The following is a 19,553-nucleotide window of genomic DNA, read 5'->3' on the forward strand; positions in this document are numbered from 1 at the left end:
ATTCTACTTGACTTACTTTAGTAGTGTGGATTGATATACTGTGAAAAGTACTGCGCCACAGTCATAAACAATAAATCTGAAAACTGCAGCTAAAATGGGTAAGAAACACTATGATGTCAGTTTACATCATGCATTAAGGGAAACAAGCATGTTTAATTTTTGTTGTAGTATGCAGATTGGAATTAGTTCTGCGAACTCCAAGTATACCTGTTACATTTACAACTGGCACTCATGACCAAGGAGGTCAGCAACATGACACCAGTTATTGGATTACATGCTCAAGAATCATGGGCTAACAATGTAGATGTTGACAACTCACTGGCAGCATCACAGAAGTGGAAGCTATTTTGAAGGAACTTTGGCTAAGAGACACCATGAACTACATTGTTCTAATTAGTAATGTAAAAACTCTTTGTACAGAAACAACAATCACTTTTCTTGGTCATTTGTTTTATGTAATTGTGAACTGTTGTAGTGTAATACTATTCAGCCTTATCTCCAATAACATTCAGACAGTAATTAAAACTTGCTTTCATTCAATTATTTCTTTTCATAACCATAATAATTTTGCAAATCTATTAATTTCTAACACAGACATTTTTGCAAACAATAATTACTAATACCAATGAAATAAGAGTAAAAGAGTTTTGGTTTCTGTTCATTTTCTGCCATTGTTTATTTATTTATGTAGTCTGTAAGTGTTTACCTACATTTGCATGTTTTATAGGTCTGCATTTAATCTTGTGTGAATTATTGTGTTCTGCTGATGAATTTTGCATTAAGTGTCATTGCGTTAGTAGGTAGAAACATACCACAAGTTGTTCAGTTTGTTTGGGAGAATATTTTATCAATGGTAATGTGTTTTATTTGGGCTAATGGGTGATCATTCGTAATGTTATAGTTTCGGGGCATGTACTTGCTTGTGTGAATGTAATGTTGAGCCGAATTGAAGAAAAGTAGACTACTCCTGGTTCTGGTTAACTTAGAATTTCTGGGAGCGGTAAATGTAGGGGAGACGGATCAAAGTATTCTCAGTCTGAGTGGTTGAACACAACTGGTTATAGGCCAGTCGAGGTTTGAAGAAGTGCTGTTTCGGACGATACAGATACATTTTGTGATATCCTCTGATTCTTTATCACCACAAGGCTGACTGTTTGTTTGGAAAACTGTGGTTTTTCAGATCCTAGGAGAGTATTTTGAGTCGCCTATTTCTGTATGTGAGGCTGACCTGGTATTTCAATGGCAAATTGTGGGAATGCTTGACTACAAGATCAGTAAATGAACATTTTTGTTGCATTTGTGGTGAGTAACAACATCAATAACAAGGATGACAAATGGAAGGACTGGGTGTAATTTTATTCTTCTAAATCGAGAACAATGATGTGGTCTTTCTTCAGAGGAAGTACTATTGGAGACAAGTTAAATGCAATTGATTTAAACACTCTGATGAACTGACACAGTTCAATGGGGACAATGTGGTGGAGTTAGGGAGGGGAGGAATCTGAAACTTAGAAGTTTGACAAGTTGACGGAAAAGGAACTTGTAAACTGTGTCATAAGAGACTAAAGAAAAAAAAAAAAAAAAAAAAACACACTTCTTAAGTCAGAGTTATAAGATGCAATAAGAACAGAAGGCTCTGATATTTCCCCCCAGGTGCAGTTCAAGTTTCAGTGGGAGCACCCTATGATTCTCTGGCTGGTGCAGGATTTGATTAATGCAGTGAAGCTCCAGGAATTATTTGTACCATTTTCAGGGACGAAATATCATGTAATTTCATTAGTATGTGGCAGGAAGGCTTCTGCTTTAAATCAGTGGTCAATAACAATCATCCATCTCTTCTCAACTTAACAGTATTCCAGTATGGGATCTCATCAAACTGCAACTATGATACCAATTCCTAATTGCAAGTAGCTTGCACTGTTTGCAGACAGGGCTGTCTGTGCCTGCAGAATGTTCACTTTCCTAGAAAGGCAATGGAATGGAGCAGAACTGTGTGTTGCCTAGACATCACAATGGATAATCAGTCAAAAGGAACTGAAGGGAAGGGTGCTGAGTTGACTCAAGCACCTCTACTTGATGCTGAACCCTACACAAACATGACCAGAAAACCTGTCTCATCCTGCAGAGGTTGCTGCTGTGACTGACCTTCACATTTGCTTTCACAATGTGGGGTAATGCATTGGATTCTCATGTCCACATCAGTACATCGCAAATATGCCTACCAACCTGCCAAAGGACTTCCCACAGTGCAGCTGCACCAAGTCATAAGTGTATCTGCCTCAGATGGCATTTTTGGGAGCCTGCACTATCCCTTTACCATCATAGAAAAAACACAACCCATTGTAAGATTAAGTGTATTATATCTAATGAGGCAAAGTGTTTGGTAATGTGACAAACAGTCATTGGGCATTGTAGTGCTCACAATGCAAAGTTTTTTTCATTCAAACACACGCTCATTTTCATGTAGTCAATGAGTCGTTACAGTATAGTAGAGATAGTCAGAATTGAGATGAGTGGTGTTATGTTGAATAGCAATGAATGTGAAATTAATATGGATTATAATAAAGACTACTCCTCACCTTAACTTGTTGAGCTGCTGTTTTTATCTGATACTTCAAAGTAACTACACTGTCAGCAGTCTACATTGCAATAAAGTCAGGAACAGAATTAAGCAGAATTTTCATTCCTCAGACCAAATACTGTGATAAATTGTAGGGATGGTTAATACAGTATCCTTTTGCTTTGTTCTGAATATCTGGGGATTTTCAGTTTCTTGCCCAACATCTAGCAGCAACCTGTCATAAGGTTTTCTGCAGAATTTAAAACTCCATTCTGAAACCTACCAAATACTGTGATAAATTGTAGGGATGGTTAATACAGTATCCTTTTGCTTTGTTCTGAATATCTGGGGATTTTCAGTTTCTTGCCCAACATCTAGCAGCAACCTGTCATAAGGTTTTCTGCAGAATTTAAAACTCCATTCTGAAACCTATATCGCAATTGTATACATTGAAATTATTTTTACTTCTAGTATTTTAGTTGTGAATTGTATAGTTAATCCTACTTCCCGTATGAAACAAGCATATAATTACAGATTACAGGATCCTAAAAAGGCTTCTGCAGGATGTCAAGTTGACAACTTATTACTGCACTTTTCTATAGAATTAATGCTTCTCTGAGCTCAGCTGCACTTCCATAAAAGACTATGTCATATAGGTCAATAAATGAGATAATTTCTAAGTTTAAAGAAGACAGGAGTTAGTTTTCTTGTCAAGCTCAAATTCAGATTACCCCTCAGTTTGTTGTCCATCTGGATGCTTAGGGAATGCACATATCCAATGTGTGCATATTATGTGTCTAGTGTCTGCAAGTCATTTTCATTTGTTTGAAATTGTGCAATATGTATCTTTAAACTTAAGGATTAAGATGCTTCCTGTGAACCTGTTGATGATGATGATGTTGCTTTGGTTTGTGGGATGCTCAACTGTGTGGTTATCAGTGCCCGTACAAATTACCAACCTTTGCACAGTCAAATCTCGCCACTTTCACGAATGATGATGAAATGATGAGGATAGCACAAACACTCAGTCATCTTAAGTCAGGTGAAAATCCCTGACCCCACTGGGAATCGAACCTAGGACGCCGTACTTGGGAAGTGAGAACACTACTGCGAGACCACGTTCTGCAGACATGAACCTGTTGAAAGCATGCTCTATTATTCTCTGGGCTGCATCTGGTGTGCTTAGGCAATTTACAAAATATGCTTGTGTCATTCACTAGTGTAATCACCCAGTGGTAATTAGTTGAATCTGTGCACAATACAAAAACCAGAATCACACCAATCGTGACATGACTTCTTGGTGTGAGACACATTACATGCAATGTTAGCTATACTGGCAACAGTAAAAATGTCGTTAAATGGAGAGTAAATATCTGAAAGTTACTACGACTGTCCAACTTTTGTGTAAGTCAATATAGGATTTTTCTTGGTTATTACATAATAAGTTTTATACAATGTGTAGATGCAAACACTCTAAATTTTCTAATGAAATAAATATTTATGTAGCAAATCAGAATAAATAAATTAATGACCAATATATTTTCTTGCTTTATCTAGATATCTCTCCAAATTTTTGGGAAGTGCCTCAGTTTCATATCTCAAATTAGCTGGCTTAGAGTTAAAGATGGCACCCTATTACATTTGAAAATCATCTTCATTACTGATAGTGATCCTTCAAAGAATACAGGATATATATTAGTAATGGGGGAAGTATGAGGAAGTAATACCAGGATAGTAAGTAGGAAGTGGAATGGCATTCCAACCAAGCCCTGAAATAGCTTTTATTGTCTCAATATTGTCCTAGCGTGCATTATTGTTCACCACAACACTTAATGCAGCTACTTAATATTTTTCGTTGATGACCACACAACTTTGATACATTGACAATAAATGGAAACAACTACGATGTTATTCTGGGAAGCATTTTGTGGTACACAATGAATTTATTAAGTTGCCACACACTCACAGTCAACTACTGTAGATTTAGAGAAACTTTTTGCAAGGAGTTTTGCTTTTTGTTAGAGCACGAAAATTTCTTCTATTTCATTATTCATACACTATTTCTCTAGATACTGTCACAATAAGGCGGTTCGAATATGCAGGCCAAGTCATGGTATAAATTAACAAGGAGAAATAGCTGCCAAAATTTGTTTCTATAGGCTGTCTTAACAGTTTATTATTATTGAATGTAAACTGCTACACTCTATTCATCCTTATGAAGGTACTGATTGAACATTTCATACAGTTAATGAAAAGCCACTACAATCAAAAAGCTGGGGCTTTTCTCATAGTGATAAGTAGCTGCTGTTTACTGATTACTCACTGTAAATGTTTATAGAGTATACTGATAACCGATAAAGAATAACAATTATCAGTGTACAACACACGTCTTGCTGCAAACAATGACTTCATTTGCGAAAATAAAGACATATAAAAAGTTATTTTCGGAAATATGAGTCAGTCCTATATTATACATGGATCACTACTGCACATTTATATTTCACAGAAAATAGTTATGGAGTCAACAGTTACAATGAGATATAGAAAATAGTTATGGAGGCAATGGTTACAAAGTGATCACATCATCACAAAATTTAAAAGTCTGGTAGAGCTGTCATCATAAACTTCTCAGTAATCTCTTTATTCTTACCTCATCTATATTATATGGATTCCTTTTTTCTTACTGTTTTGCAGGTCCTCTCTTACCTACATATCCTGTTGTTTTGATATAGCAGTTCTTGTTCTCATTCAAATTTAGCTGCCCATCTCTTACACTTTACTGCAGTCACCCAATTTTTTGTTTGTTTATTTCTACCTAGCCTTCTTTCTTTGTGAGCCACTGAGCTGGCTAGTGATGAGGGAGGGAGAACATAAGTTCGCAGTTTCATGCTGGGTCTGCTTATAAGTTGTAATTGTGGGATTGCAGCTGGATAAAGATGGGTAAAGGAATGCGTACAATATTTTAATGACTATAAGACACATTTTTTCTTCAAAAAGTAACCTCCAAAATTCTGGTATGTCTTATATTTGAAATTAATACAAAGATTTTCCAGTGTTTGATTTACAGTTCCTGCCAGTCTTTGATGCTGCAGAAAACTTATCTCTATTTGGCATTACTGGATTCAACTGGCAGCAGCAGTGCCCCAATCAGATGAACATGAATTGTGGGGAGTCACAAGAATGCTAACACTGTCTCCCTCCCACCCTGCCATCACAAATCATATCTAGCATATGATGCATCACTACAGTCAACAGTGCCAGTGAACTTGAATTGGAAGTGATTTGTGTTATCAGTGACAGTACATTATTTTTTTTTAGTAGCTAGCTTACTAATGAAAAAAAAAAAGATGTTCACATGATGTAGGCCATAAATTGAAAATAAAAGCATAAGCAAAAGAATATGGAAACAGAGCATTTCAGCCACCCTCCACCAAGAAAGAAAAACATTTTCAATTGGCAGGCTAGTAAAGAAGAACTGAAAAAAAATGAAGAAGATTAAATGTGCAAATAGAGGACTGAATGTAAAATGGCCAGAACTAGGAGATAACGATTTCTAGGGTTAAGTATTTTTTTTTTTTTTTTAATATGACCTTGCAATCTAATAATAAAAATGGTAGTTATTTTAAAAAATGCTTACAAAATTAAGGTGCATCTTATAGTTTATGGCATCTTACAGTCCGTAGCATCTTATAGTCCGTAAAATACGGCAATTGTTTTACTGTAAGAAAACTGAATTCATAATATTAGTATAGTTACATACAGATTTGTTCTTCTCCCTTTTTGAACTTGGATTCAGTGCCCAAAGAGCAACCTAATTTGTTCCCTAGTTTTCTCTTTATTTCTCTTTCTCATCACAGCTGATGTCTATTGCATTCATATATGCTTTGTTGCTACTTTTGATTTTCTCCTTTTTCGTATCCCATCTTGTTCACTGCTACTCTGCAGTTCAAGCCTGGAAAGATATTCTCTGTTCGTGGTCTCATCATCATTTGCTTTTTATTCATCACCTGTATCTGTACTGGCCTTGTTTGTTAAACCTCATTTGTTCTTTCCCCTGTATTTTTTATTGTACAGCTTTGTATATAATTCCATAACCCTTCCTCTTCAGTAAATTCCATATACTTTATTTTATAAGATTCCAAGGCATGGGATTATTACTTTAATTTGTTGCTCTTTCCGTAAATGCACCTTTTTTTTCACTCAGACTGAACAACATATATTTCTGCAAGTATCAAACCTATCTCTTTATTCTAATGGAAGTCTTAAATATTTTGTGGGATGTCAAAAACAGTACAAAAATGAAATACAAAACATGAATAGAAAATGTGGTTCAACTATCAAAAACTTATGTACATTTACCAAGGAGTACATACAAAACAATATGATGTAAATATACCGTCATTTTGTATTGTGTTACCTTTTACAATTCAAAACTGTCCATCTGAATAGGAAGTTTCCTCATAACAATTATGTATATATTCCACATATAATAAGTATATACAATGTTTTTACAATAATGTCAACTATATACAAAAGTACTATGGAAAGGAAAGACAGTAAATTAAGTGTCAACAAAAGGTCTACACAAGTACAAGAAAAGATACCTTAAAAGTAAAATTTCAGAATGTCACAAGAAGTTTTGTACTAAATTTATTTTGTAAACTTAAATACTACAAAAATATATCATCGCTACTTTTTTACATTTCAAACTCAGACCAGTGGCATTATCTGAACTCCGAGAGCAAGAAGTATGCAACATCAGTATATGGTTTTTCTTGATGTAATTAATGACTCAGGAGTCCACAACTAAATAGAGATGGAGAGTTAACCACACATATTTCTTGCACATACCAGGACATGGCATCAAAAATTACAAGTCTCATCTAGGAATGGTTGGAGGATCTTTGGTGCCATTTGTGACAAGTTTTGGTTCAACATAAGGAAAAGCTGGTTTCTGTTGTGCAGGGTTGTGTTCAGAAACCAGTGGGGTTTGTGGAGCAGAAGAATGCTGCTGCTGTTGTTGTAAACTCCACAAAATACCACTGTTGTTACGCATAGCATTGGGATCAACCGATAGCTGTCGCACACTACCCCGTCCCATACTTCTGTGAGCAGAATTTGATGTTGGACGTCCTGATAATCTAACACTGCTGTAGTTATTAAAACGGTTAACAATTCCACCTCCAGCAATATTATTCCCATCCTTCTTCTGCTGTTGAGATCGTGCTCGTCCAACAGCAGTGCTGCTTGCTGTATTAACAAAATAAAATTTCAATACAGTGAACATCACTGGATGAACTTAAAATGTTAGCACATATAATCATAATATGCAAGCCATTTGCTTTAATTCTGGAATGAAATACATTTGTGATATCAACATAAAAATGTCATAAAAAACTGCAACATTAACCTTTCGTGATGATAGTCCAAGTCATTTACTATTGTCTTGTAATATATAAAAGCTTTAAAGTTGGTAAAGTTTTAGATTTTCATTTCTCAATATTCTCACCTAGTAGTTTAGACAAAAAGTAACACAGTAAAACAACTTCTGATCCATCAAACTCATCCACTCACACATTTTATTTTGTAACAATATTATGAAAAGATAGTTGCTACTCAACATATAGCAGAGATGTTGGGTCATGGAAAGGTATAACAAAAAGACTGTTGGAAGGTTAGCTTTCGACCAACAAGGCTTTTTTTTTGGAAATAGACACACACACACACACACACACACACACACACACACACACACACACACACACAGAGCTCAGACAAACATGACTGCAGTCTCTGGGAGCTGGAGCCAGACTGAGAGTAGCAGCGAATTATGGGAGAGGCAACTGGATGGGGGTAAGGAGGGTACTGGGAGCAGCAGGAATAGCAGGGGAGGGATGGGGGATGATAAAGTGCTGTTGGGAACATGCAGAGATGAGGTGGAGAGTAGGGCAGCTAGATGGAGGGTGGAGGAGCAAGAGGGGGTAACGGAAAGTGAGAGAAGCGAAAAGACTGGATACGTCAATGGAATAGAGCACTGTGTAAGTGCTGGGATGGGAACAGGGAGGGGCCTAGATGGGTAAGGAAAATGACTAATGAAGGTCGAGGCCAGGAGGGTTGTGGGAATGTAGGATATACTACAGTTAGAGTTCCCAACTGTGCAATTCAGAAACACTGGTATTCATGGGAAGGATCCAGATAGCACAGGCTGTGAAGCAGTCATCGAAATGAAAAATGATGTGTTGGGTGGCATGCTCAGGAGCGTGATGGTCCAGTTGTTTCTTGGCCACAGTTTGTTGGTGACCATTCATGTGGTCAGACAGCTTGTTGGTTGTCATGCTCATGTAGAATGCAGCACAATGGTTGCAGCTTAACTTATAGATCATATGACTGGTTTCACAGGTAGCCCTGCCTTTGGTGGGACAGGTGATGTTTGTGATCAGACTGGACTAGGTCATGGTGGGAGGATGTATTGGACAGGTCTTGCATCTAGGTCTATTACAAAGATGTGAGCCATGAGACAAGGGGCTGGGAGCAGGGGTTGCATAGGGATGGATGAGGATGTTGTGAAGATTCAGTGGGTGGCAGAATACCACTGTGGGAGGGGTAAGAAGGCTAGTGGGTAGGACATTTCTCGTTTCAGGGCAGAGAGTATCCGAGCTTTATGTTGCAAAGAAATGTGAGGTGAAAGGAGCTTGTGAGAACTGTGGTAGGGAAAGCAAATGGTTGACTTTGGTTTATTGGGAGAATTTTATGAAAGATGGTGCACTGGTAGAAAAGACCGCATATAGGACGCTGGTATGACCTACTCCTGAGAAGTGCTCAAGTGTTTGGGATTGAAGGAAGACATCGTAACAATTCTGGACATGTTGGGAATGTGGGTCTCACAGGGAGTGTGCAAGGGATAAGTACCCGCAGGCACACTATCCTCTGTTGGGGTACACATTTTCACCATGGCCCCCATGATGTATGTCAATGCCTGTTTGCAGCTAGGGTTTCGATTTAATTATCATAAAAATGAAAGTGACGTAATAATAGATAAATTACACAGAGAAATGATGTGTTGGAAAGTAAACTGTGGAAAACATCAGAAAAGCTCTACTCTGAAACTCAACAAAAAAATACCAGCAATTATGAGTGCCTTAGGAGCCACATATTGCTTAACTTCAATGCAGGAAAGAAAGCAGCAGAATCAGAATAAACTGAAAAATTGACACTCACATGTGTTTCCCTTACGGATTGTCTGGCGGCGTCTTGCTTGTACCATTCCGTAAACAACAGCAGCTAAGCTGTTGTACTGGCTGGGTTGCCTAGTAAATGTTGCAGATCTACTCGTACGGCGTCCAAGAACATAGTATGTTTCCATATCACCTTTACCTTTCACTGCTATTGTCCCTCTGAGTTGTACCTGGTAGCCTCTAGCTTCCAGTATCTGTAACAAATCATTTAAATGCGAAAAAAGGAGACTCATAATTCTGGCAAACATAGAAATAAGAACACTGTAAAGTCAAGGTTCTTAAAATAGTGAAATTTAAGCAGCAGACTATTAACATGTAAAACTCAGTTGAAAACATAAGTATAAATCACAACACATAACTTGTAAAATCTTCTTATACTAGCCTAAAGCTTTTCTTGCATGAGCTCATCACTAAATTGAAATGCTTTCACATTTCTGACTCTGATCAAAGGCACCAGGGCATATTACATTATCCATTTAGTTACTGAGATAATAAAAAAATATTGATTCTCAGTATGAACTAGCACTAAAACATAATCTCAAAGAAAATCCACAATTTTTTCAAATAAATGTGATTCCCTCCGTCCTCCTTGTAATGTAAGAACCTCAGCGAGTGGTGAAGAAGGGCAAAGAGGGACTGATAAAGGGAATCACTTGAAGATCATGACTGAAACAACTTTCTGTTGGGACTGACAAAAATTAATGTAAAAAGCAGAAAAATGTAAAATGTGGGAGAATGTAAAAAATGATGTTTTACTGAAGTGTGAATGAGCTTTCACAGGGTTATTTTTCCCCTCTTGAATGTAATCCACTTCTGTCTATTATCTTGACAAGCACACCTGAGAAAAAATTTAGCTTCAGAAGTTCACATATTTTAATATTCTTTTATGAGGGCATATTAAAAAATGATGCCTTTGAATCTTTTACATAAGAACTCTTAAAGATTTTGAAATAAAACATATGTTATTAACATTCACAATCTTTATTCTTCACATCTACATATTTATTTCCCAACATAGTTACTCTGTTGTCAAACATATTTCTCCTAACTTTATTAATGGAGACACAGCCTGACCTCTGTTTGTATCATCACTATGAAAGTACTTAAATGTGTTACATAAGTATGGAAACAGATGAAAATCGAATTAGGCCAAGTCAGGACTGTGTGGAGGATTATCAATGACAGTGAACCCAAGGTGTCGAAGTGCTGCAGATGTAGCTGTGCTCATGTGTTTTCTGGCATTGTGAAGCTGTAAGAGAGGGTGCTTCGTGTGTGGATGAACTCTTCCAATTAAAAACTCGATTACAGCATATGGTTTCTCATGCTCCATTGTGGTTACATTACACAATACCATTCAGAACCCTCTAGTGGCAGAGGACTGCAAATACGGAGACATGAAGAATAAAGATGGATAATGTTAATAACAATTGATTTAAGAGCTCTGACATAAAACATTTGGAGGCATTGCTTTTCAACATGCCCTTGTATTTGCTATGATTCCAGTTACTGAGTAAATAGACGAGTTTGTAAAACAAGCAAAACTGAAGTCAGTCTGGAAATCAGAAATCAGATCAAGTTGCAGCAGTCTGTATCCCATAGTATTTGTCTTAAGTAGTATTATAAACTCATGAAGAATGAAATTGTGTAGCTAATGGTCAGCTGCGAGCCTTTTCTGATTGATGCTTCTTGGATGGCCTGTATCAGTCCTATCAGTGACTGTATTGGCGTGTGTGTGTGTGGTGTGTGTGTGTGTGTGTGTGTGTGTGTGTGTGTAATATACTGTATTATTCATGTCATTGTTGATGATGAGAGAGGTGACAGAGTGAAATATGGTGATGCATGTGTCAACATAGGGAAACAGTACAGCCACTGAGAGCTCTTCCATGCACTTAAGTACATATTTTTTGTGAAGTCTCTGTGTTGCGATTTACTAGTCTGTAACTTTCTCCTACAATTTCAGAGTTACTTCTAGGTAGTTTAGCTTTTGTGAAGAAGGGGCAATTACAAGTTTTTAAATAACATTTCAGACAGTATTTCCTCTGATGTTGAAAAATTCAAAATTCTTGAAAATTAAAAGAAACTAAGATTAAGAAATATAATAAAACAAACATTGCCATACAAACAAAGGATCCCAAGAGGTTACAAATGGGTGTATACAAAATATGAAATATAAAATATGACCAGAATAACCAAAAGCATGAAAGTAATCAGAGTACTATACTCACAATAGTACTCTACAAAATAAGAAAAAAACCTGGTATAAAATTACGCAGATTTTAAAACAGGTTTCATAAGGTCATAAAAAGTCTGGTTATTACTGACTGACTGAACATTCAGAAGCCCACCCTTACTGCCAGTTAAATGTTGAGAAATTCCCATCTCTTTGAGTAAGTTCAGTCCTCCCCCCCTCCCCCCCCCTTTTTTTCCAAATGAAGTATACTTAAATTATTTAAGGTTAGAGGAAGGTGACGACTAGCTTTCAAGTGTTCGGCAAAGGCTGATTGGTTTATGTCCTGACATTTTTTGTTCGATAAAAGTTTGCAGAATCGCGTCTTGAACATCATACCTCTTTGCCCAATGCAAGATGCATCACACTCACAGCAATTAATCATATATCCCCCTGAACTGTTAAATCTGTCTGTATATGATTGCTCATTTGTTCATTATGAATATAACAATTTTGAAATTTGTTGGCCGCTGAATTAAAACAAAGAGAATTCCAGACAAGTCCTTTTTTATCATTGACATGTCCATGAAATATTTATCATCCTTAAAGGACCAAAGCATGATCCCAGAGTGCTGGAAGAAGGCTTCAATAAACTGCATCCCAAAATGGAATTCACCCACAAATTGATGGATAAATATAATATACTTAACTACTTAGATTTGCAGGTATAACTCAATGGAGGTAGTATACTATTTGATATTTACTGAAAAGCTACTACAAGTGACATGGTGATACAAGCTTCCTCTTGTCACCCAGTCCACTACAAACTTGCTTTCTTTAAGGCTATGATTCTTTGGATTTGTGAACTGCCATTATCGAACTGCCATTATCTCCAGCTTTCATAGAGAAAGGGCTGTCTAATCTTAGCTACACTGCCATTAATAACAGCTATAACCTGAAGGCAGTTGACTATTGGAGGCAGTTGACTATTTTACACAATGGAGACTACACAAAATGAAAACATGCTCCTTACGTCTCCAACCAATATCTCCTGATTCGTAACAATCGCCTTTGTAGGAAATATTTCGTATGACTCAGCCACACTTTAAAAAAAATACCATATCAATATTGCATATACATCAGCAAATTGCAAAGCATTATATTTATAACAAACAACCACATAGAGACAAATGTAATGGTTTTGGGGTATACATGATTAATTGCAGTGATTGTGATGCATCTTACACTGGGCAAAGAGGAATGATGTTCAAGATGAGATTCTGTGAACATTTATTGAACAAAAAAGATCAGGTCACACACCAGCATTTGCTGAACACTTGAAAGCTAGTTGTCACCTTCCTCCGACCAGAAATAATTGAAATATACTTCATTTTGGGAAGGGCGTGGGGGTGGGGGGGTGGGAACTGAACTTACTCAAAGAGATGGAAATTTCTCTACATTTAACTTGGGCTTCTGAATGATCAGTTTGTCAGTAATGAACAGACTTCTTATATTTCTATTATAAAATATATCTAATTTTATCTAATTTTTTTCCTTCTTTTCTGCAGTGTACTATTACAATTTTACTACTTGGGTGCCGTCTAATCACTTTCACATCCTGCTTGTAGCTGCTTCTTTTTATAATAGTATGCCTACATGAGTTTAAGCCTTCCTGACACTAGCACCTTCTGTTGATGTACCACTCTATTAGTGCAGGCAACATGGTTTTCCCCTGTATTATACTTTCAGTGTGGCTGTCTATTAGACCATTCAGTCACCTGGGATCCAGGTCATTGAATGTATGTGTGGCTCTATGCTGCACTTCACCTGGTGGCTCTGGATATTTTTCTTGTGCCCTTTCCTTCACTTTATGCCTACCTACATACATTAACCACCAGCCCTGTTTTTATCTTTTTGGTTTTTATTTTCTTGTAGAAAATCTGAAGAAGCCTTAACCACTTGAAATGAGTTATTTGTAATAAACATAACTTTTCATCTGTGACTGTCTCTCTATCTAATTATGGAAAATGGTTGCTGTGCCTTTCAGCCCATCATGGAATGGAATAAACGGTATGCTTACAAGTCACTTGTGTAACCCATCCTAAAATATTGCTCAAATGTGTGGGACCACACCAAAAGGTACTAAGAGGAGACACGGAACACATACAGAGATGGGCAATACAAATAGTTACATGTTTGCCTGGCCCATGGGAGAGTGTCATGGAGATGCTGAAGGCACTGAAATGGCAGATTCTTGAAGATAGGTGTAAGCTATCCAGAGAAGCCTACTTACAAAGTTTCACAAGAATTGGTTTTAAAGGATGACTCAAGGAATATATGAGGGCTATCCACAAACTACATTACGTTTTCGTTGTGTCCATTAGGGGCGGGGCTAGCGTGGCCATCTTGGTGTCATGGCATTCCGCCGCTCAGTCGGCATCCTGCAGTGCTAGTGAGAGGTTCGTGCTGTACTCTGTTGAGCTACTGTGACAGTTTGAAATGTCAGCGTTAATTGAAAATGCCGCGAAGTGTGAAGTGCGTGTTGTAATAAGGTTTCTGACTGCAAAAACTGTACACCAATAGAAATCTATCGGCAGCTTTGTGAAGTGTATGGGGACAACATAATCACTGAAGGTGGAGTGCGTCAATGGGTCATAAAATTTAAAAATGGCCGAACTAATGTTCACGGCAAAGAGCAAAGTGGAAGACCCAGCATAGTGACTGCCAAATTTGTCGAAAAAGTCGATGCCGCAGTCCGTGAAAACCGTAATTTCACAATAACGGAACTCTCTATGAGTTTTCCACAAGTTTCACGAAGTCTGTTGCACGAAATCATTACCAAAAAGCTTGGATACCACAAGTTTTGTGCAAGATGGATACCAAAAATCTTGACAGAGATTCACAAAAATCAGCGAATGGCTGCAGCGTTAACGTTTTTGGACGCTTGCGAGAAAGATGGCGACTCATTACTGGATCGCATCGTTACTGGTGACGAAACATGGGTTAAGCATGTGAACTGTGAGACAAAAATTGCAGTCAATGCAGTGGGGGCACACAAATTCCCCCCAAAAACCCAAGAAATGCATGCAGACAATGTCGGCAAGGATGGTGATGGCGACTGTCTTTTGGGACAGAAAAGGTGTGATTTTTGTGGATTTCCTGGAAAGAGGCACTACAATAAACTCTCAAAGGTATTGCCAAACTCTGCACAGCCTCAGAAGAGCAATACAAAACAAGCACAGGGGAAAGTTGGGCTCAAAGATCTTGCTGATTCACGACAACGTCCGGGCCCACACGGCTAATGCCACTCGTGAAGTTCTTGAATCTTTTAAGTGGGAGTTGTTTCCTCATCCGCCGTACAGTCCCGACCTGGCACCGAGCGACCTCCACTTATTACCAGCAATGAAGAAGTGATTGGCTATGCAGCGTTTTGATGACGATGCACAGCTTCAAGAAGAGGTAACCGCATGGTTGTAGGTGCAGGCGGCCGAATTTTACGACGAAGGAATTTCCAAGCTCGTCCATCGCTACGATAAGTGCCATAATTTAAATGGTAACTATGTAGAAAAGTAGTATTTAAGTGTGGCTTTCATATGTATATAATAAAAAAATTTCCAATATTATATTTATTTTTAATTCCAAAACGTAATGTACTTTGTGGATAGCCCTCGTACTACAAACTATAGTGTCTCTCCTGCTCAAGTGGTGAGGACAAGATTAGATCAATTACAGTTCACACAGAGGCATTTAAACAGTCACTCTTGCTGCACTCAATATGTGAATGGAATGGGAAAAAGCCCTAATACCTGGTACAGTTATGCACTTCACAGTGGTTTCAGAGTATCGATGTATGAGCAAATGTAAATGTGATTGAAAAATTCAGTGTCTGCATGGCACAAGGCATTCATGCAGAGCTGTGAGCAATGTCGAGAATGAGGGCCATGATTGCCGACCCACACCAGCATCACAGACAACTACATTTGTAATGTTCAACAACTTGTTTAGGGTGACAGACATTTTACAATCACTGAGATTGCAGATGGGGTCATGATAAGTTATGGAAGCACTTTTGTCATTATCACAGTAATTCAGAAAGAAGTAACCATATTAAAATAAAGAGGTTTGTTCAAAAAATTCTAATACTTTGTCCACAAAATTTTTCCGCACTTACCTATTATTTATTGTGCATGGTCTCCTTTGATGTATGCTCCTCCACAATTGATACACCACTCCAAACACTGTTCCCATTTCCAGAAGCGATCTTGGTATGCCTCTTGCTGGATCGTGCAAAGCGCTGTCTGCAAATTTTCTTTTTCTCATCTATCATTGCAAATCTTTGTCCTTTCAGTTGGATTTTCAGCTTTGGAATTTAAAAAAGTCCATAGAGGCCAGGTCTGGAGATTACGGAGGATGAGGCAGCACAGTGATTTGGTTTTTTGTGCAATAGTCACGCACCAACAGTGATGAAGGTGTGGGTGCAATATCATGATGCAAGAGTTATGAACTGTCTTGCTACATTTCACACCATTTCCTTCTCACATTTTCTCACAGGCATCAACACATCCCAATAGTACCATCAATTAACAGTTTCTCCCTGTGGCATGAATTCATGATAAACTAATCCTTCAGAGTCAAAGAAAACTATCAGCATGGCTTTGACATTTGATATGACCAGATGAGTTTTTTTATGCTGGAGAACCTTTCCCAACCCATTGTGAATATTGAACCTTATGATTCTCTTAAGGAACATCTCATTCTCTTTCATGCAATCCAAAAGCTCTTCACAGATTGCGAGGCAAAAGTCTTTTGCTCTTGACTCATGAGCATGGGATGAACTTGGCAGCAACATGATGCATTCCAAAATGCTGTGTCAGGATTTCATGACATGATCCAACTGAAATGTTACATTCTTCTGCAATCTCTTCGACAGTCAGACTTCGATTGGCACACAAAAGTTCGTTGACATTCCTGAGATGAGTGCCGTCAACAGATGTTGAAGGGTGGCCTGAACAATGATCACCTTTAACTTCTGTCTGGTCATTTTTAAACCGCATGAACCATTTGTAACACTACATATGGCTTAAGCACTCATCACCATGGAATTCCTTCATCATTTGATGTGTCTCTGTAAAGGTTTCCTTGAGTTTCACACAAAGTTTAGTGCAGACGCATCGCACCTCTAACTCTGCCATCTCGAAATTCGCAAACTGTGCGACGCAATGGTCTACTCAATACAACACTGAACAATAACTAACAGACATACAATAATGAAACTTACAGCAGTTACACATAAAACACAGATGTATGCATGGATGCCAATCACATTTTTCTCCAACACACTACTGGCGGGAAATTATGAATACTAAAAATCACATCACGTAAAAGAAAAGGTATTTTATCACTTTCCCATACCTTGGAGCCATTTTGGAAAAACTTGTGCGAATATTTAAGAACACAAAAGTAGGAATTAGTTTCCAAATAAATAACACCTACAGAAGCTAATCCAATGTAAAATAACAAAAGTGAATCTTAACTAAATCAGGCTTCTATAAGATGCAGTGTGGCGAATGTCTGAAGTACTATGTTGGACAGAAAGGATACTCTTTAAATAGTAGGTTTAAGGGACACATCAGTGACATAATAGGCAAATGGATATCAGCACTTGCATGTTTGGTATTTGCCTTACAGAGAATAAACATAATGCTGATAGTATACAGAAGGGGAATTTTGTACTTAATACAGAAGGGCAGAACCATGAACATTTTGGAGGAAATGTAAATTTAGATCATCTCAAGACGGGCAGAACCATGAACATTTTGGAGGAAATGTAAATTTAGATCATCTCAAGACTCGCACTAAAGATCCCTTAAATGAACAAATGCATATTTAATAGAATATTTCTAGACAACTTCAATTCAGACTTTCAAAAAATGGTGAACATTAGTTGAATGCTCCTTGTAACTGTTAACAGTACCTCACTCTCATTATGTGTTCAATATTTCTATGCCATTTTATTACTTACAGTATGAGAAGTCATGTGACCAAGGCCTCACGTTAGGTAGACCGATCACTGCTTGCAAGTCTTTCGATTTGATGCCACTTTGGCGACTTTCACGCTGATGGGGATGAAATGTTAATGATTCGGACAACACAACACCCAGTCCCTGAGCGGAGAAAATCTCCGACCCAGCCAGGAATCGAACCCAGGCCCTTAAGATTGACATTCTGTCACAATGACCACTCAGCTACCGGGGGCAGACAGTATGAGAAGTTATGTAAGTATATGAAGGCATTTTGTGTCTCTGCATGGTCATGAAGTGTTTGACTCTGATGATGATTCAATTTAGTGGCTGTACTTTTATGTGTGACTAATAGGTATGTATTTACAATATATGGTTTTTTGTGGCATGATGCTGCATGTCACTGTACTTTATATCCCATCCTTTAAGTAATACAATACATGAAATATTATATACAGTCAGGAAAATTATGTAATACAGGAACTTTTTAATGGATTTTCTAGTTTGTGGATATGTGTGTTTTCTACCAGTGTTAATAAAATTTGGATGGTCCCCATTTCCCCTAACCTTAAGCTTACCTTAGGCCCTACGCTACCAAATCTTTTGTATCAAGAAACCTGCATGCATCTTAAATGTAGTACTTGGAAGTGATGTTAATACACTGAAGCTGATTCTCACCTGTTTTGACCAATATGGTGTTCATTGCTGACATATGCAGTAAGCAAGAATCTAGTTTCAAGAGATTTTAATCCCTTCTGTTGCATACTGATAAAGTCAGTTATGAGAGCTATGTTTACCTGCTTGTTTTTTTATGTATTCTCGTAATGAGATGGTGTATTTTATACTTTATACAGATGGTGTATACAATGAATGATAACATGAACCATAGAGTCTCACACCATTTTAACCACGAATTTTCATGGATGTATAGTGAAACATGTACGTATTTTTCTAAGTGGTATCTCTAACCTTGCTGTATATATTAATTGCATCTGTAACAACTTGAAAAGGATCCAAGGTCAAAATTGCAATTGTGAGAATTATAATAAAAAATGTAGTCAATGAGAAATATGTCGTCATTTAAAAAAATCTCAATATGTGGTGCAATAAGCGGTATTATGGCCCCAGCACTTAAAGTTATCTCAGAGTATGCTTGTAATTGCAGGGAGAGAAAGAGAATCAAATGGAACTGTATTTAAATATTTCTTTCTTTTCTTTTTGCCACAGAACACAATACATTATAATCATACTCTTGCAGTTATATTACATCAGAAATTTGCTGAAGCATACATTAATTTAAAAAATTGATGTTGCTCTTACCATTGCAGTTTCTTTGGGTGCTTGTATCTGTCCCATCGTTCCTGTAGAGTCCATCCTAGAAGCTTCATTTACAGTATTTCCCCAGATATCAAAAACAGGTTTTCGAGCACCAATAACACCTCCTACAAGAGGACCACAACTGATACCTGCAAAACATTCAAAATAAACATAATTTAACTGATTGTTGTTATGGTAGTCCCACACTATTTGTAACTATTTTCTGTGCAAACAGTTGATTATTGATCAACATT

At 37.5% G+C, this 19,553-nt stretch overlaps 1 protein-coding gene across 1 annotated transcript in view; it reads right to left on the bottom strand.

Annotated features, from left to right (window-relative positions):
- Positions 1 to 4,358: 4,358 nt before the first annotated feature.
- The window catches only part of LOC126458343 (adenylyl cyclase 78C-like), a 788,789-nt gene continuing 773,594 nt past the window's right edge, over positions 4,359 to 19,553 (bottom strand). The window contains exons 20-22 of the mRNA XM_050095308.1: positions 19,303 to 19,448; positions 9,779 to 9,989; positions 4,359 to 7,810 (exon numbers count right to left, since the gene is read on the bottom strand). Of these exons, the coding sequence (XP_049951265.1) occupies positions 7,440 to 7,810; positions 9,779 to 9,989; positions 19,303 to 19,448 (728 nt within the window). The 3' untranslated portion in view covers positions 4,359 to 7,439. The remainder of the gene's footprint in view (positions 7,811 to 9,778; positions 9,990 to 19,302; positions 19,449 to 19,553) is intronic.

This window comes from Schistocerca serialis, chromosome 2 (assembly GCF_023864345.2).
Source record: "Schistocerca serialis cubense isolate TAMUIC-IGC-003099 chromosome 2, iqSchSeri2.2, whole genome shotgun sequence".
Classification (NCBI taxonomy): Eukaryota; Metazoa; Arthropoda; class Insecta; order Orthoptera; family Acrididae; genus Schistocerca; species Schistocerca serialis.